The 19,012-nt window shown below is 41.3% G+C and overlaps 1 protein-coding gene across 1 annotated transcript in view; it reads left to right on the top strand.

Moving 5' to 3' along the window:
- DHTKD1 (dehydrogenase E1 and transketolase domain containing 1) overlaps nucleotides 1–19,012 on the top strand; it is a 52,109-nt gene that overhangs the window by 5,957 nt on the left and 27,140 nt on the right. The window contains exons 2-5 of the mRNA XM_006117157.5: nucleotides 1,671–1,826; nucleotides 3,576–3,787; nucleotides 13,506–13,700; nucleotides 14,046–14,315. Coding sequence (XP_006117219.3) covers nucleotides 1,671–1,826; nucleotides 3,576–3,787; nucleotides 13,506–13,700; nucleotides 14,046–14,315 — 833 coding nt within the window. The remainder of the gene's footprint in view (nucleotides 1–1,670; nucleotides 1,827–3,575; nucleotides 3,788–13,505; nucleotides 13,701–14,045; nucleotides 14,316–19,012) is intronic.

Raw genomic sequence — 19,012 nt, forward strand, 5'->3', positions numbered from 1 at the left:
AAGGAATCTATTGATCAAAAATAAATTTCTGGTTCCTTTTATTGTCTATCAGCAAGTATGTCTGTATTTTGAACTAAATTACCAAAATAATTAAGACTGGCAAAATTATAGAGGAATTTTAAAATATTGTGCATAGAATTTTAAAATGTTTGGCACAGAATTCCCCCAGAAGTAATACATGGAGTGACACTGGCATAGAGAGTACACTTATAAAGTTTGTGGATAATACCAAGCTTAAAGGGGGAGTGCAAGTGGTTTGGATGGGATTAAAGTTCAAAATGAAAAATAGTCTGGAGTAAATAGGATGAAATTCAACAAAGACAAATGAGACGTACTCCACTTAGAAGGAACAATGAATTTCACACATGAAAAATGGAAAATGACAACCTAGAAAAGAGTAACGCAGAAATTGATTTGGGGGTCATAGTGGATCACAAGCTAAACGAGTCAGTCATGTAACATACCATAATTGTAGCTAAGCTTCCTGGGATTTCCATGAAATGTGCTTACAGCCACCAGTCCTGGATTTCAGTGTTCTGTGATGTTATTTAGTTCTAATATACCCCTAAATATATTCTAAGAGCTTAGTAAATAAGGGAAGTGTTGGTAATGTTACTAGACAGTATTGGCCTACTGTTGTTTGGCAAATTCTCTGGTTTGGCACCAGTCAGGTCCTGAGGGTGTTGGACTAAAAAGGTTCAGGTCTGCGTGCCATATTTCAGGAAAGGTATAGACAAATTGGAAAAAGTCCAGAGAAAAGCAACAAAAATTGTTAAAGGCCTAGAAAACGTGACCTATGAGGAAAGAGTGGAAAAAAAATTTTCAGTCTAAAGAAAAGAAGACTGAGAGGAGGGTGTTAACATTTAATGTACTGAAAACTATAAAAGGAGGAGGGAAGTAAATTGTTCTTGTTAATCTCTGAGAATAGGACAAGATGCACTGGGGCTTACATTGCAGCAAGGGAAGTTTATGTTAAACATGAAAAACTTTCTGTCAAGGTAGTTAAGCAGTGAATATTGTCTTTTTTGGGTTAGGAGCCACAGACCCACAGAAAAATCATTTGGGGGCTGCACACAAGTGAGAAGCAAAAGACCCCCGCCCCCCCAAAAAAAACCTCTCACTGATGTGGCCCACATTTCCCCCCTCACACACCAGAGTCTGTAGGGAAAGGGGGCTGCAACCAGGCAAGCAATAGGCCACTTAGCCTAAGAGCGGGTTAAAAAAACCTGTCAGAAATTATCTAAATTAGGGGTGGACAATAAGCGGCCCCAGAGCCAGATCTGATTCACTGTTCCTGGCCAACAGGAGCTGCTGGAAGTGGTGGGCCACTTCCTGCAGCTCCCATTGGGAATGGCGACTGCTGCCAACAGGAACTGTGAGCGGCCATACCTGTATATGCTCAAGTAAATAACGTATCTGGAAACTCACCAGGGCAAGCCCTGGCGAATTGCATCCAGCCTGCGGGCTTCTTATTGCGTGCCCTGGTCTAGATAATACTTAGTCTTGCCGTGAGTGCAGAGGACTGGACTAGAAGACCTCTCAAGGTCCTTTCCAGTCCTATGATTTTCTGTTTGTACATGGGCTTGTCTTCTGGTCACTAAACTGATATTCTGAATAGGTTAGTAGTGCAAGTGCTAAAGATGTTTTCTGTTTTTCCCCTTTATGTTCAGTTGATCATGGGCTTGCTCGTTTAGTAACTGCATACTGTGAACATGGCCACAAAGCTGCCAAAATTAATCCCTTGTTTGCTGGCCAAGCTGTGATGGATATGGTACCTGAAATTCGAGTGCTGACAGAAGTGCTTCAGGGACCTTTCAATATTACAGGTAAGTCTAGTTCCTAGTGCATAGCTGACTTAGGCTGTGTTTGGAATCTCTCAGATAAAGGAAATGGTTAAGCTTGTTTTTCCAGTAGGATGAAAATGAGGTATTACTGCAACATTACTATGGCAAACTGACTTCATGGTTTTTGGTAAGGCTGAGGGATTTTAAGGGCTGTGGATATTGGGGAGAAAATTGTCAGTATTAATCACTGCTGAAACTGCAGTAACACCTTTAACTGAGGGAGGTTTCTAGCAGCAAGTGCTGGTAAAGGTATGGTCATGCTTAGTACCTAGGGATGCCAATGCATAGTCGACTATACGATTAACCGATAAACCTAGGCTTATCAGTTAATCTTGTTGACAACACACATTTCACACCCTCCCTTGCTGCCTCTCTATTTGCAAGGTGAGGGGGGCTGGCTTAAAAGCCGGTTTTTCCCCAGCACGGGCTCTATGATGCCAGAGTGCCCTTCAGACAGAGGCTGCTCTACAACTTGCTCAGACAGCCTACAGACAGGGTCTGTTGCTGCTTCTGTATCAGTACAGAATTCTCAGTACAACACAGGAATTCATTGAAGGGGCCTTTGCACATTAGCTCTATATTACCTAATCAAAGGCTAGCTGTAGTGATTCATTTGGAAATAAGTGCTCCACTAGCTCTTCAGTTTCTGCTCCCTTAGGCATTCAGAATCATATCTACTTCTCACTAATCATTTACTCACTCCTTAAAAAGTTCTTATCCTAAATTCCTGGTGGCTGCTGCTTCAGAACTAGTCCCATTTAGCTGGCCAAACAGACACATTGTTCAAGCCAACTAGCCACATTCAACCGGCGAAATAGCCACATTTGGCTAGTGGCTAGCATGTTGGACACAAGGTCCGAAATGATTGCTTGAATTGCTTTTATGGAAGAATTAGGTAGTTCTTGGGGATGAAAACATATATCTTGTCATCTAAATACAAATTCTTCTAGTATGCCAGTGATTGTGGCAGCAGAGTGACTAGCTTATATTATTTCCTGAAACCTCATCATAACTCAAGTAGGGATGTCACCATGTAGATGACTACATGAGTAACCGATAAGCCCAGGCTTATTCTGTCGACTACACACATTTCGCTCTTGCTGCCTCTGTATTAGCTGGCTCTCCGCGCATGCTGGCTCTGCAGATCTGCCTGCCTCCCCTTCCTGCCTCCTACTGGGGGAGGCAGGAGCCAGCTTAAAACTCCAAGTATCACAGCGATAGCCGTGTTAGTCTGAATCTGCAAAAGCGGCGAAGAGTCCTGTGGCACCTTATAGACTAACTGAAGTGTAGGAGCATAAGCTTCCGTGGCAGCAGCCCTTGTCTGACCACAGGGAGCTCAGACAATTTGCAAAGGCTGCTTCTGCATCCCACCGAGCAGTCTCTGTCCACAGGGAGTTCGGCCCCCACACAGACGGGCTGTTGCCACTCTGTGCTGCTTCTATCAGAGGCAGCAGCGTGGGGCAGCAGGCAGGAGCTGATCTGTACAGGAAATTGGTTTTTAAACGTAACAAAGACAAGAAATAGATTACAGTAATATACGTACCATCCTTTGGAAGGCTTTCACATACATCTGAATGATAAGTGCAACAAAAGTCTTCAATATTTTAATACTGTAGTGGTTTATAACTTCTTGAGAATTTTATAACTTGAGAATTTTACCTTCAAATGAATGAGTAAATGGACAGGAAATGAAATTGTTAATGAATATATATATTTTATTTGTCATCCCAGGGCTCCTGAACATGGGAAAGGAAGAGGCTTCTTTAGAGGATGTGTTGAGTTACCTTGACCATGTGTATTGTGGACATATTTCTATAGAAACTAGTCAGCTGCCAAGCTTGGAGGAAAGAGAATGGTTTCCTAAAAGATTTGAGCAATTAAAACAAGAGTTGTTTACGACAGAAGAGCGAAAGCATTTGTGTAAGCTGATGCTAGAATCTCAGGTACATTGCATATCTTCACTATTTATATAGCCATAGTGCCTATGGTCTTCAGTCATGGGCCAGGACCCATTGGGTTAGGCACTATGTGGGCCTTGCCGGAGCCTTAGGCATAAACTATCAGTATGAACTAAAAATCTGTGAATTAGAGCAGGCATGACCTTGGTGGAATAGTAACACTGAAGGTGTCAGTTCACCAAGTAAGTATATTTCTGACAAGAGAACATGGTACTAAAACATGCTGATTTCTCGGTCAACTACATACACTCATTCCATGGGTAGTAATTCCATGCACTAATAACAAAAATATAGCAGTAAGGATATATTATTGACCACCTGACCAGGTTAGTGATAGTGACTATGAAATGCTAAGTGAGATTAAACAGGCTATCAAAATAAAAAATTGTGTTTTAAGTACATCAGAAGCAGGAAGCCTGCTAAACAACCAGTGGGGCCTCTGGATGAGCAAAATGCCAAAGCAGCACTCAAAGACAATAATGTCATTGCAGAGAAACTAAATGAATTATTTGATTTGGTCTTCGCAGCTGAGGAAAAAACAAAAGACAGTACTATGCAGCACTTTAAAGACTAACAAGATGGTTTACGGCTGCATCTCTATCATTATTCTACAGTTGACGATGTTAGAGAGATTCCCAAACCTGAGCCATTCTTTTTAGGTGACAAATCTGAGGAATTGTCCCAGATTGAGGTGTCATTAGAGGAGGTTTCTGAACAAATTGATAGACTTGTTGAACCACATCGGCTTCCGTACCTAATGACTGGAAGGTAGCCAACGTGACACTAATATTTAAAAAGGGCTCTAGAGGCGATCCTGGCAATTACAGACCGGTAAGTCTAACTTCAGTACCGGGCAAATTAGTCGAAACAATAGTAAAGAATAAAATTGTAAAGCATGTAGAAGAACATAATTTGTTGGACAAAAGTCAACACGGTTTCTGTAAAGGGAAATCCTGTCTTGCTAATCTATTAGAGTTCTGCGAAGGGGTTAACAAACATGCGGACAAGGGGGATCCAGTAGATATAGTATACTTGGATTTTCAGAAAGCCTTTGACAAGGTCCCTCAGCAAAGGCTCTTGTGTAAATTACATGGCCATGGGATAAGAGGAAAGGTCCTTTCTTGGATTGAGAACTGGTTAAAAGACAGGAAAAAAAGGGTAGGAATAAATGATAAATTTTCAGATTGGAGAGGGGTAACGAGTGGTGTCCCCCAAGGGTGAGTCCTGGGACCAATCCTTTTCAACTTATTCATAAATGATCTGGAGAAAGGGGTACGCAGTGAGGTAGTAAAGTTTGCAGATGATACAAAACAGTTTAGGATAGTCAAGACAGAAGCAGACTGCGAGGGACTCCAAGAAGATCTCACCAAACTGAGTGATTGGGCAACAAAATGGCAAATGAAATTTAATGTGGATAAGTGTAAAGTAATGCACATTGGGAAAAATAACCCCAACTATACGTACAGTATGATGGGGGGCTAATTTGGCTACGACAAATCAGGAAAGAGATCTTGGAGTTATTGTGGACAGTTCTCTGAGAACTTCCATACAGTGTGCGGCGGCAGTCAAAAAGGCAAATAGGATGCTAGGAATTATTAGGAAAGGGATAGAAAATAAGACCCAGAATATCTTACTGCCCCTGTATAAAACTATGGTACGCCCACATCTTGAATACTGTGTACAGATGTGGTCTCCTCACCTCAAAAAAGATATTTTGGTCTTGGAAAGGGTTCAGAAAAGGGCAACTAAAATGATTAGGGGTTTGGAACGGGTCCCATATGAGGAGAGGTTAAAGCGACTGGGACTCTTCAGTTTAGAAAAGAGGAGACTGAGGGGGGATATGATAGAGGTATATAAAACCATGAGTGGTGTGGAGAGGGCCGATAAAGAAAAGTTATTTATTCATTCCCTAAATAGAAGAACTAGTGGACACCAAATGAAATTAATGGGGAGCAGGTTTAAAACGAATAAAAGAAAGTTCTTCTTCATACAGCGTGTAGTCAACCTGTGGAACTCCTTGCCAGAGGAGGCTGTGAAGGCTAGGACTATAATAGAGTTTAAAGAGAAGCTAGATAATTTCATGGAGGTTAGGTCCATAAAAGGCTATTAGCCAGGGGATAAAATGGCATCCTTGGCCTCTGTTTGTCAGAGGCTGGAGAGGGATGGCAGGAGACAAATTGCTTGATCATTGTCTTCGGTCCACCCTCTCTGGGGCACCTGGTGCTGGCCACTGTTGGCAGACAGGATACTGGGTTAGATGGACCTTTGGTCTGACCCAGTATGGCCGTTCTTATGTTCTTAACTGTAACAAGTCACCTTGGGTGAATGCCTTCTGGTCCCGAACTGTAATGTGAAATTGTGGAGCTATTAACTGTGGTTTGCAACCTATCCTTTAAATCAGCTTCTGTACCTAATGATTGGTGTCACATTAGCTATCTTCCAATATTTTAAAAGGGCTCTAGAGGTTCTTAGCAATTACAGACCAGTAAGTCTAACATCAGTACTGGGCAAATTACCATAAATTAGCGCATATAACCTATGCACAAGTATTACCAGCACCTGAGTATAACTCGCGGTTTTCCCCGATTGAGTAAAAAAAGGTCTTGTATACCCCACGTACATGTATGGACCGTGAGAGATGGACTGCAGGTAATGTTAATGCAAAGCACCTGTAATCAAGTGTTAATAAACCACTAAGTAGGCTACAACCCTTATTGCTGGTATATAACCCCTTCCATTCATTTAATCCTTCAGTGTTTTTAACTTGTATTTTAAACTTTAAACTTTTATTCTTTTACTAGTTGCACAGTAAATTAATGAATTTTAATGTACTTTAATGAATTTTAATATAACTGCCTCTTCTTAAATTAAAATATGCTGCTTTTCTCAAGTAAGAGTCAGTCTTCTCTTCCTTTCAGTAAAAAAAACCTCCTGTATTACACACGGACGAGTATGGTGGGGGGGGGTGAGGGCGGCGGCGAGGTATGTAAAACTTTGTATAACCCATGGGTTATATTCGCTAAAGTACAGTAGTTGAAACTAAATAGAATAGTCAGACACACAGATGAACATAATTTGTTGAGGAAGGTCAACATGGTTTTTTGAAAGAGAAATCATGCCTTATTAATCTACTAGACACCTCCCCCTTTGAGGGGAGTCAACAAGCATGTGGACAAGGAGGATCCAGTACATATAGTGTACTTTAGATTTCCAGAAAGCCTTTGAGAAGGTCCCTCACCAAAGACTCGTAAAGTAAGTTGTCATGGGATAAGGGGGAAGGTCCTCTCATAGACTGATAACTGGTTAAGACAGGAAAGAAAGGGTAGAAATTAATGATAAGTTTTCAGAATGGAGAGAGGTAACCAGTGGTTTCCCTCAAGGGTCTGTACTGGGACCAATCCTATTCAATCTATTTATAAATGATCTGGAGAAAGGGGTAAACAGAGAAGTGGCAAAATTTTCAGATGATACTAAAAAGCTCAAGATAGTTAAGAACAAAGCAGTCCGTGTAAGAACAAAGCAGTCCGTGAAGAACTTCAAAAGGATCTCACAAAACTAAGTGATTGGGCAACAAAATGGCAAATTAAATTTAACGTTGATAAATGTAAAGTAATGCCTATTGGGGGGGGGGAAAAATCCCAAATATGCATACAATATAATGGAGACTAATTTAGCTATAACTACTCCAGAGAAGATCTTAGGAGTCATTGTGGATAGGTCTCTGAAAACATCCACTCAACATGCTAGTGGCAGTCAAAAAAGCAAATAATGTTAGGAATCATTTAAAAAGGGATAAAAAATAAGACTGAGGATATCTTATTGCCTTTGTATAAAATGATGGTACACCCACATCTTGAATACTGAATATAGATATGGTTGCCTCATCTCAAAAAAGATATCTTGGCATTGGAAAAGGTTCAGAAAGGGGAACAAAAATGATTAGGGGTTTGGAACGGGTCCCATCTGAGGAGAGATTAAAAAGACTGGGACTTTTCAGCTTAGCAAAGAGGAGACTAACGGGATAAATCATGACTGGTATGGAGAAAGTGAATAAGGAAAAGTTATTGACTTGTTCCCATAACATAAGGACTAGTGGTCACCAAATGAAATTAATAGGTAGCAGGTTTAAAACAAACAAAAGGAAGTTTTTCTTCACACACTGCACAGTCAACCTGTGGAACTCCTTGCCAGAGGATGTTGTGAAGACCAGGAATTGAAAAGGGTTCAAGAAAGAGGTAGATAATTCATGGAGGTTAGGTCCATTGATGGCTGTTTACCATGATAGGTAGGAATGGTGTTCCTGTTGGAGGCTGGGTATGGATGACAAGAGAAGGATCGCTTGATGATTCCCTGTACTGTTCACTCCCTCAGGGGCCAATGGCAGGTGCCCTAGTTGAAAGACAGAGTACTGGGCTAGATGAACCTTTGGTTTGACCCAGTATGGTTGTTCTTATGTTCTAAGATGTGGCACAGGAGCAAACTGATCCCTCATAAATGTGAAAAGGTGATGACAGGCAGATTTTCCTTTAAGATTTTCTATCCATGAGTGGAGTAAGTTTTATCTCGTGCACCAACATTGAGGTCATATACACTTGTTCACATGTGTGCCACTGTGGCACTCAAGTTAACAAATACCTTGTATATATTCTTAAAAAATGTTATGGAAGAAAGCATACTAAAACGAAGGATAATTCACAAGGTGCATGACTTAAAATGTTTTTGGATATATAGTCAATTAAAAAGAAAATTAATATTGTAAAATTTTCATTAGCCAACTTCCTCTGTTTATAGCCGTCTCCCAGGCCCTCTCCCAGCTGGATTAGATGATCTGTTGGGGTCCATTATGGTTAAACGTGCTTGGATCCCATGCTGAGGTGTCATTGCTGTATTGAAAATAAGACAAAGAATAGCTTATTGTCTCTATATAAATCCATAGTATAACTCCTAAGATTGCTGAATTCCACGTTTCAACCTCTAGACACACTAGGCCAGAGTTGGAATTATAACTTCATTTGTTAGTGCTGCTCATATAGTGTGAAGGATTCAGATTCTGTGTGGCCTCTCAAATTTCACTCTGATATCAGGTTTGTTTCCCCATGCCCAGTCTCTGCACAGCTCCTACTCCTCTCCATATGTAAGCAAAGGCGCACAGAAAGGAGATAAGGAAATGCGTGGGAAATAGGCAAGGGATGAGGGAGGGCGTATATTATCACTTTAATGGGATGATGCAATGTACTTTTGTATGGAGCAAAACAGATGCTGGGAGGAATTTGGGACTCAGAAGGATCTATTAAGAATTTCTTCTCGGGCCTGAGTAAGAGGTGGGGCATGGATGCACCACCACATGAAGAGCTTTAGAAAAATCAGGCACCCAGAAACACAACTCTTCTCTGGACCTCTTCTGGGGACAACAGAGCTATACCCAGACCCTACTCAGTAGTTGAGGCAACTCGATATAGCTGAAAATAAAATGAGTGGCAATGGTATTTCAGTGACATCTTTGTGACTCCTAATGGAACAGCTTTATCAGACAATTAGGAAATAGAAAAGTAGACCAATGCAAAAAGTTAAAAATAATATTTTAAGCGTGACATTTTCTTAAAGAGAAACTTGAGAACTAACATTTGTTTTTGAGGATTAGATATTGTGGCGGAGATTAGATATTGTGGCGGAGAGATCTTCTTTAAAAGTGATGTGTTTATTTTGGTCTTAAATCTGTCTTCTGAACCATAATCCCCATTTCAATGGGTATTTTGGAGTCTGCGGATTTTTGCTGAATATTTGGAAACTTTTAAAATGAGGTGGAATATAGAAAGCATTAGAAAACTTTTACATGTTAAAAATGTTCACAAGGAAAGTGTTACTTACTTGTCATGGAATAGGAGGGATTATAATATAGCTCTTTTTGTGGGATTTCTACCAATACTTTTCATAATAGCTGATCCCCAGCAGAGACAACCTCACTGCGCCTCACCTCCTGCTGCAGCACACCAGGACAACTGCCCACCACAAGGCCCCACCAGCTGGGCCACGTGGCTGCTGGCCGAGTTGGAACTGGGGCTGTGGTGAGGCTGGGACAGCATCACTGTGCAGCTCCAGCCAGAACACATGAGGCAGTCACCTGCCATGCGGCCCCAGTAGAGATGTGAGCAACTAGTAGTTGCTTCCTCCCATCCCTTGCTGCCTATGTCAGAGAGGCAACAAGGAGGGGGGCAGGATCCAGTGCTGGGGGGAGCTGGCTTAAAATCTGGTTCCCTCCACCACCATCCCTGAAGGGAGAAGGGGCAAGGGCGCAGCCAGGAACTCGAGGTGCTTCCACCTCTGTTCTTGCTACATTTCAAACCAGAAGTGCTGTGGGGCGCCTGGGGTGAGGTGGGGACTCTCAATCCTCCGCTGGACCTGCGCTCCCAGCAGTGCTTTGCTTTTAAAATATACAAGAGTTATCCTGGGGCTCTTGTACATTTCAAAAGCAGGGAGCGTGGGGCTGCTTCTGCCTTTGAAATAGAGCAAGAGTCGTCTGGGTTCTTGCTACATTTCAAAGGTAGAAGCACCCTTATTGACTAATTGAATAGTCAACGCAAATTACATTGACTATTTGATTAATTGATTAATCTAAATTTAACATCCTTAGGCCCCGCAGCTGGGCCACATGGCAGGAATCTGCTGCACTACTCACCTTCCAGCAGCAAAGCAAGTGTTGCTGCCTGCCTCGGCAAAAGAGGTTGGGCAGAGAATTTTTTATGCGTGGTCACGCAGGCACGCACCTTACAGGGAACTATGATGACAGGATAATAGATTGAATAAAGCATCCTACTATCAAACTAGTAGATACAAGGGGCTAGTATTTAACAATCTCTGGAGTGTAATAAATAGCTAGTTTCCTTTAGTGTATAAAAAAAGAATTTATAGCAAGGGCTCTTTATACTGTTCTAGGGAACAGCATCCTGGTGTGTTGATAGAACGGGTATCTTGTTGCAGGCATGTGTGTTGTTTAATGTACGTATGCCCCTAATATTCCATAGGAGCTATGCATTGTTGATGATAAACTTGAGCTCCCTTGCCACTGAACCAAGCCTGTGGGCTTTATGTAACATTAAGGTGTGCTGTGTCAACTTGCTGCATTCTTTGCTACTGCAGCTGACACCAGAGCTCTAGGAATAGCAACCCTAGCTGCATTAACAGCACTGTAGTATCAGCAGTACTCCTCAGCATTGATAACACACTACCATTGCAGAGGGAAAAGATATAAAAACAAATCAATGCCTCCCAGAACACACTAGAGGTACCTCCCTGGTCTGGCACCCTCGGGACCTAACCAGTCCCAGATGAGAGATTTTGCTAGATCCGGGAGCTTATATCTGGCCCTCCCTGCTACCAACCCTTCCAGCCCCGCTGCCCTGTTGGTCCAGCCTTCTCTTGCCTGCTACACCAGGCAGCCCAGCTCTAGGCCAGTTGCTGATGCACAGGGACACGCTGGTCCTGGAACATCTATGGTCCTGCCAAAGAGATGTTGCTAGACCAGAGAGTCCCAATTTACAAGAGGTTCAACCTGTACCTGATTACCTTATAGTTTAAATGTGGGTGGGTTTGAAATGGGCAAGATCTGAGTTTGAAATGATATGGTATAGAAACAAAATAATTGTTGTTTGAGAGAGTTGTTCACATTAAGTGCAGCAATAATTTTTAAATGAAAAGTGCAGTGCTTTACTCTGTTGTTTTTTAGGAAATAATTTAACAAGGAAAATGTGTCTAAATTCTAGATCAAAAGGGCAGCTTCAGCAAAAAGGGAGACCTCGATGTAGCATGTTTGGAATCAAATAATTTCACAGGAACATGCTGCATTTCTTCTTCCAATGATTCAGTTGAGGTTCAGGCAGCTTGTAAAAAGAAATGCTCTCAGGCTGGTGGTCTGATGACCTTGTATAAACCTTTGTTTCTTGGGAAACAATGAGGTATTGTTCTCAAGGAGATTTCAAGCACCCTTTCTATCTGCACTGTTCCCCCTCACCATGAGTTTCTAGTCACAGTCCCTCTCAACAAGGAACATTCAGGAGGGAAACTCTTTATTCTGAGAGCAGAGTAGGTTAATAGGGACATAGGAGCATGTTGCTCTGGTGAAGTAGCTGTTTGGCACTGGAGCTTGGGCTTCATTCCCAGTGCTTTCTATAAGTCACTGTGAAAGACCTTTCCTATGGCCCTTATATGGTGCATGGGCTGAGTGTTTTGGAGGATGCTCATCCCGGAATGGGCAAACTAGATGAGTGAGTGGGCTGCCTGAGTGGTCCTCTTTCATCTCAGTGGGCCACAAGATTGTCGTAACCAAGATGGTTTCCCAGAATTAACAAAACTACCCTGATAGTGCTTGGGTACTGCGAATTTGTGGGATGTGCTGATTGAACGCTTTGATTGGATACAGAGGGAGCACATGGCTCTCAGTCAATGTTGTGTGCAACTAGCACCCACCTCATTTCACATGCCCTTGCTTTACGGTCGTGTCGTTTTAACAACACTGATTGATTGATAGGGGAAAAAACGTTGCAAGTGGAAACCAGCAGAATCTGTTAGTTCTGCACCTGGGCAGTGGTTAACAAAATGTCTCGTGGGCACACTAGAATCCTGATGGGTTGCATGTGCCCCTTGAGCCACAGGTTGCCCATCATTACTTCAACCAACTATTTCCATAATGTGGTAAACACTGCAGGGATTTTTAACACTTTAAGGTTTCTCCCACAACTTTTCACAAAACTAGTGAGGGGAAAAACTAGATGTAGTATTGAGTGTCTTCTCTCTCCTTGCATCTCAACAGTAAGATTAAGGGCCTTTAATAATAATCAAAAATATATTGCACATTGGATCTGAAAATCTTTAAGGGGTTTATGAATTCTGATCAACTAGGCTTCCTGAATACCTTGTGAAATAAGTAATTAGTAACACCATTTACAGACTGAATAAATTGACTCTGCCTCCCTCCACATTGTGTCATGTTCTTGCTGATCACTTATTTGATCTTAGATGTAGCTTTTGGTACTAGATTGGATATGGTGCTTGTAGGATGGTCTTGCTGAGGTGAGCTAGAGTTTTTTACATTTATTCTCTGCGTAAGATTGTGTAACTGATGCTTTAATAGGAAGTAAAATATTGTGTTAAATGCCTTGAACAGTAATTCCTCATTTAACACGTGCCCACTTAACACATTTTTGCAATAGCACGATTTTTTTGGGGGGAATGTTTTTTGAATTACACAACCATCCCTGGAAAACACGATTTCCTCAGCCATTCCGTTGCCAATGTCTGCGTGGGGCTTCCCCCGCCTACCTGCAAAGTGGCAGAGGATTCACCGCTCGCCACACCTTTCCCTGGTGATGCACACACGCACCCCACCACCCTGTCGCCGGACACAGTGCGGGTCCCAACAGACCCATCACAGGGGCATACTCCCAACCCAATACCCCTTTCCTCCCCTCCCGTTTCTGAGAGCCAAACTCCTCCCCTCCCTGCTGTAACCCAGTCCCCTTTCTCCCCCAACCTTGTGTCCCGGTCCCAACAGACACCACCACTTGAAACGCAACCCCCACCTTTTCCATTATTTTCAATGGGAAAATTGACTCTGCATAACACGTTTTCACTTAACATGATCATTTTCTGAAACATATCTATAGTGTTAAATGAGGAATTACTGTAGTTATATTCTGTTTCCTATCAGGAGTTTGACCGCTTCTTGGCCACCAAGTTCTCCACAGTGAAACGGTACAGTGGTGAAGGAGCAGAGAGCATGATGGGTTTTTTCCACGAGTTGTTAAAGATGTGTGTGTACAGTGGCGTGACAGATATCATTCTTGGAATGCCTCATCGAGGAAGGCTTAATCTCCTCACTGGGCTGCTTCAGTTTCCACCTGAGGTAAGGGACAGATTGTCTCACTAGCAGTGGTTTGCTGTTTACGCAGATATTTGTGTACAGGTAATTAGTTTGACAAGAAAATATCTCATTGCTGACGCTTGAGTACAAAGTGATAAATTGACCGATGTGAGCGCATATTTATTTCTTCCTGCAATGGGCTCTGAAGTTCCTTCCATAAAAATGGTTAGATAATTGCAACAAAAGGGCTTAAGTGGTAGTGTACAAAGGATTACAAGATTTCATTCACCCAGTGTGCAACTTAAAACAAAGCCATCTCCAAAATGTGTGGCATAAATACAAACCATGCTTCCAATGCATTGTGTAACAAATCTTATTTCTCTGCAGCTGATGTTCCGTAAAATGCGTGGCTTAAGTGAGTTTCCTGAGAATTCACCAGCGATTGGGGATGTTCTGTCCCATCTGACATCCTCTGTAGATCTGGACTTTGGTTCGCACCGCCCTCTGCATGTCACTATGTTGCCTAATCCATCACATCTTGAAGCAATTAATCCTGTGGCTGTTGGCAAAACACGTGGAAGGCAACAGTCTCTTCTTGAGGGAGATTACTCGCCAGACAGCACTGCACAACCTGGAGACAAAGTCATCTGCTTGCAGGTACTTACCAAATTCAGTAACACATTTTCCTAAATGGGAGTATGAAAAATTATACTTGGTGTAAAGTTTGTCAATTCGAGAAAAGGAGAAGAGTTAGGTTTATTCACTATTTAGAAAAAGGGAGATAGTGTACTTGGCGTTGTTTTTAAGAATTTTGCTTTTAAGCTTTCCAAGCCAATGATCTCTTTCTGGAGGTTTTTCTAGTACTCTTTCTGCTAGTAAGAATGCTGCTTTGAAAGCTGTACACGTGTTTTCCCTAATGGCCATTTTGGACTTTAAGCTATTAAGCTAACCCATTGTTCCTAGTCAGGGTGATTAGTGCTTGCAGTCTTTCAGCGTCTGAAACAAGTCATTAGAGGAAAAATGAACAGACATTGTCAAGTGTATTAGCCATTGAAGTATGTGGCTATGGTGAGGAGAGTGGGGTGTCACTGTATTGTCCACGGGGTTCTCTTCAGAACTGCATCAAAATTATGAAAAAAACCTCTAAACTTAGATTTTTTTTTCTCAGTTTAGGACTCCTCAACAGAATGGAGAACTCACTTCTAATTTCTAGAAATCTAAGAATTAAGTAGGGAACTGAGGAAGAACCATTTCCTGCCAAGAGTAATGAACAGGAGGACATTAGTGAGGAAATAATTGGAATTAAATGAATGATTGTTTGCTTCTGGAGAGGGAGGTTGGTGGAATGTTGGAAAGAAACAGAAAAGAGAGGTTAAGATAACGAAAAACGTTTCTGTTGGGACTGGATAACCTCATTCATGTTGCCAACAGAATAGAGCAGGTTTTTTGCATTTGTTCAACTTACCATGTGTGTTTAAAATAGGAAACTTCTTTCTTATATTTTATTTGGTGAGACATTTTGGTGAGAGCGAACTTGCTAGCATATTGTTCCCCTAGCATTAGCCAGTGATCACTCTAGTGTGAGGTTTCCAAATTGAATCATGTAACCTTCCCCCTCTCCCCCCTCATGTTCTGGAAAACTGGCTACACTCTGTGCTGTACTGGATTGACAAAAATTGCACTTTTACCTGGAGTTTAGAGAGGATGTTGAAAACTTTTTGTATGGCTTTTTTGAGACCTTTTCTTGAGGACAGGGAGGCAAATCCCCGTCCCCCCCAAACTTATGCATGTTTAATTCTTTCCCCTTCTGTAAAACAAAGGGGTTCAGAGAGCAATCAGTGCCTGTTTGTAGAGTTTTGTGTATGTGTGCTGAGTTGACCTAGTGTTGCTCTCTGATCTTTTATTCACCACTGTTTAACACAAGTCAATTTCCCTGTGTGAAATTACTGTCAGACTTCAAATAGCTTTGGTATATTGATGATTGTGTGATGTTTTAGCAAGGGGCTGGGCTACGCACTAAAAAGAGAGTGATCATAGGATTACAGTGGTTATCAATCGGAGACAAAACAGTCAGTCAAAAAAGAAAATAGGTATAAAAAGCTCTTATTCGTTCATAGTTTTGGCCTTGCCTCACTTCAGGATTTTGTTGCACAGCACCTTGCATGTCATTTCCTCTCCCCAGTGATAAATGTAGAAAGCCTCAAGAACTATAGTTCTCTTTGCTCAGTTGCTTTTGGCAAGAGACAACATTATTGGCATGGCAATTGGCAACAGGCTCCTTCTCTGTTTTATGGCTGGTTATTGATGGTGAAAGGGAAGCAGTACAGCTGAAATGGCAGTGAGACTAACAATGAATCCAGTTCTCCAAGTACTCTAAATGGTACATCTTCACACAATTTTTAGAATGAATTCTATATCCCAAGATTGTAAAAACAGTTCATATGGGAAATAGGGAGGTAAGAGTTTAATTGGCACTAGTTAAACTTTTCACGGGGCTACCGGCATCCCCCCCCCCCCCCCCCGGGAGCTGTGATTAACCTTGTAACTGATAGAAATTTTATCAGTTACCAGGTTAATAATTTTTTACATCCCTAATGAGAGCTAAACACCTGAAATAGCCCCAGTACTCTATCTCTTATGCCTGAGAATTATTGGTATTTCATCTCATAATCCTTGACTCCCCCTTTCATTGATGCATGCTCTTCATAGTCCGTAAATATGGTCTCCTGATGTGTATTTCATTTCAATATCATACAGACCATGGGATAAGAGAGGTGGGATAAGTCAAGTGATGTACCATTAGCCTACTGGGGTAACCTGTGGTATTGTTCTCAAAATATTATTTTAAATGGTAAATTCCTGTATGTAGTGGAAGACCATAAAACTAGCTATTACTAACATCACTTCAGCTGTAGTGTGGGCAGGTCAGGAAGCACCTGGAAAGACCAGCTACAGGAAATGAGAACTGGACTACATGGGCCACATCTGCTCTGGTGTGGGAATTTGTTAGCATTATTGTGGACTTTTAGATATAAATGCCAGTCTTTGCTATGTATATGTTGACTTAAGTGGCTTCGGCATGGCCTATGTGTCTTGCAACGTCTGTCCATTTATGTTTTGTTTTGTGTCAAACACAACAGAAGGAAATATCTGACATGCAGGACATTCTGGTTTTTTAAAACTTAAAAATATTAAAGGTTTAAAATAAACAACGACAAAAAAGTCACCTAAAAGTTGCCATTGATAAAATAATTAATAATCTTGATGTTTCTCTATTGCGAGCAAGTGGTATGAGCACAAGTCTAATCTAGAGCTGCCATTGACTCCTCTTACCTTGAGCAAGGCATGTGTAGTCTGACTTTCAGTAGCACTGAGCACCCCAGCTTTTTACTGTGGATTTCTCAGCATCTCTGAAAATCAGTTTGTTAGCCTCTGTGTGCCGAAGGTTCCCCTTCTCCCAAGTAGGAGTTGCCTGTTGTGAGGTTTTAATTAGAAGACTTCTATGAAAGTGTTCGGTGACTACCATGGAAAAAAAAAAGATTTCAGTCTGTTTTTAAATCCTAATTAAAGCAATTAAGCATCAGCCAACATTTGATTTTATTTATCTTTTCTTCCTCAAATATAATATGAAGGCAGCCAGAAAATCCTATGCTATAATGCTGGGTGTTCTACAATGTTCCCTCTAATCTTTTCCATTCATATGCAGATTTTTTCCATCTATGTTCAAAACAAATTTTTTATGTACACTGAGATTTGTGGGCGCACCACCAGTAGAATCATAACACTTAGCTTTGGGTACTCTACTAATCAGCTGGGTGGCATTGGAATCTCTCCTGAGTGGCTGTAAAAGCTCACAAGGAACACTGATTCAGAGTCATAGGTTTCTGTGGAAGGCCCTTGTTAAAATATTAGCATCAAATCATTGAGTATAACTTGGTTTAGTCTTTAGTTGAAAACCAAGATTATTAAGTAACTTGAGTGAGTGAGTGATTGTTTTATCACAAGTTTTGCTGTACCTTTTTTCCTTGTAATAAAATATCTTAATTGGACTTGAAGATCCATGAAACTTTTTCTTGAAGAGACCCAGCCATGACCTTTCATTCTAACTGATTACTGGGAGGGGAAGGCCTGAGTGTAGAGAGGACTTAAGTTCTCAAGTATCAAATGTCCTATAACCTTTATGTGCTGAGTTCTGAGGAGTCTTCCATAGTGGGAGGATACCAGAGCATTGGCAGACAAGCTTTTTCAGTTGCTTTAATGTGTTTATTGGAATGAAGTTGGTCTGTTGAATGGGTCCATGTCAAATGGAGGGTTTTGGAGAGCAGCATAAAAGCTGGAGTGAGACATTAACTGCTTTCAGATATGCCAGAAATTTTGCCATGGCTCATTTCTAGATGTGCATGGAAACGTCCTTATGCTTATAAGAAGCTCATGGGATTTTTTTGGGGGAAAAGACAATAAATACATCAAGTTTATTACAAATACAGCATAGAAATCAGCACAAACACGCGCGCACACATCTCTGCAGATGATGTCATAGTTACCAGTCTTTTGGTGCTCATGCCAGCCTAGTGACCAGTTGGCTGGGCATGGGGAAGGAGTAGGTTTCTGTTCAATACTCTGAGGTATTGCAGGAGTGAATCCAATGCCTTCATGTCGACCATCTATCCAAGTTTCCTGTCTGTTGATAGTGGCCAATGCCAGGTGCTCTGAGAGAGTGAACAGAAACAAGTAATCATCAAGTGATCCCTCTCCTGTCGTCCATTTTCAGGCCCTTGGCAAACAGAGGCTAGGGACACCATTCTTACCCATTCTGGCTAAGTAGTATTGATAGGCTTAATCTCCATGAATTTATCTAGGTTTTTTTTGAACCCTGTTAAAGTCCTGGTCTTCACAACATCCTCTGGCAAGGAGTTCCACGGGTTGACTGTGTACTGCATGAAGTTTCTCTGAGTGTTATTTTAACAGGCAAGTTAATTTTGCTTTCATAACTATGATGTAGTTTATCACTGTGTGGTAGTATGAAAAACAACTAGGTTAACTTGGTAAGTAACTAGGCAGTTAGGAAGCATTACAGATTGCTTACAATAAACTTGATATGCTCAATCTTTTTACCTTTTATTCGTTAAAGCAACCGAGTTACTCGTTTGCTTATAACAGTGGGTTTTAAATACTTAATTGAAATATAGTGATGAAATTCATAGTTAGGTTGTATAACATTTATTTCCCTTGTGTTTTATAAAACTTACATATTTTAAGCATTTGACATTTTTTATGTAAAAGACATGAACCTAATGAGGATGGGATATGAACTAATTAAAGAGGAAAAGATTAGTTAATAGAATGTAAACCAC

This window comes from Pelodiscus sinensis, chromosome 1, assembly GCF_052426305.1.
Source record: "Pelodiscus sinensis isolate ZL-2025 chromosome 1, ASM5242630v1, whole genome shotgun sequence".
Lineage (NCBI taxonomy): Eukaryota > Metazoa > Chordata > Testudines > Trionychidae > Pelodiscus > Pelodiscus sinensis.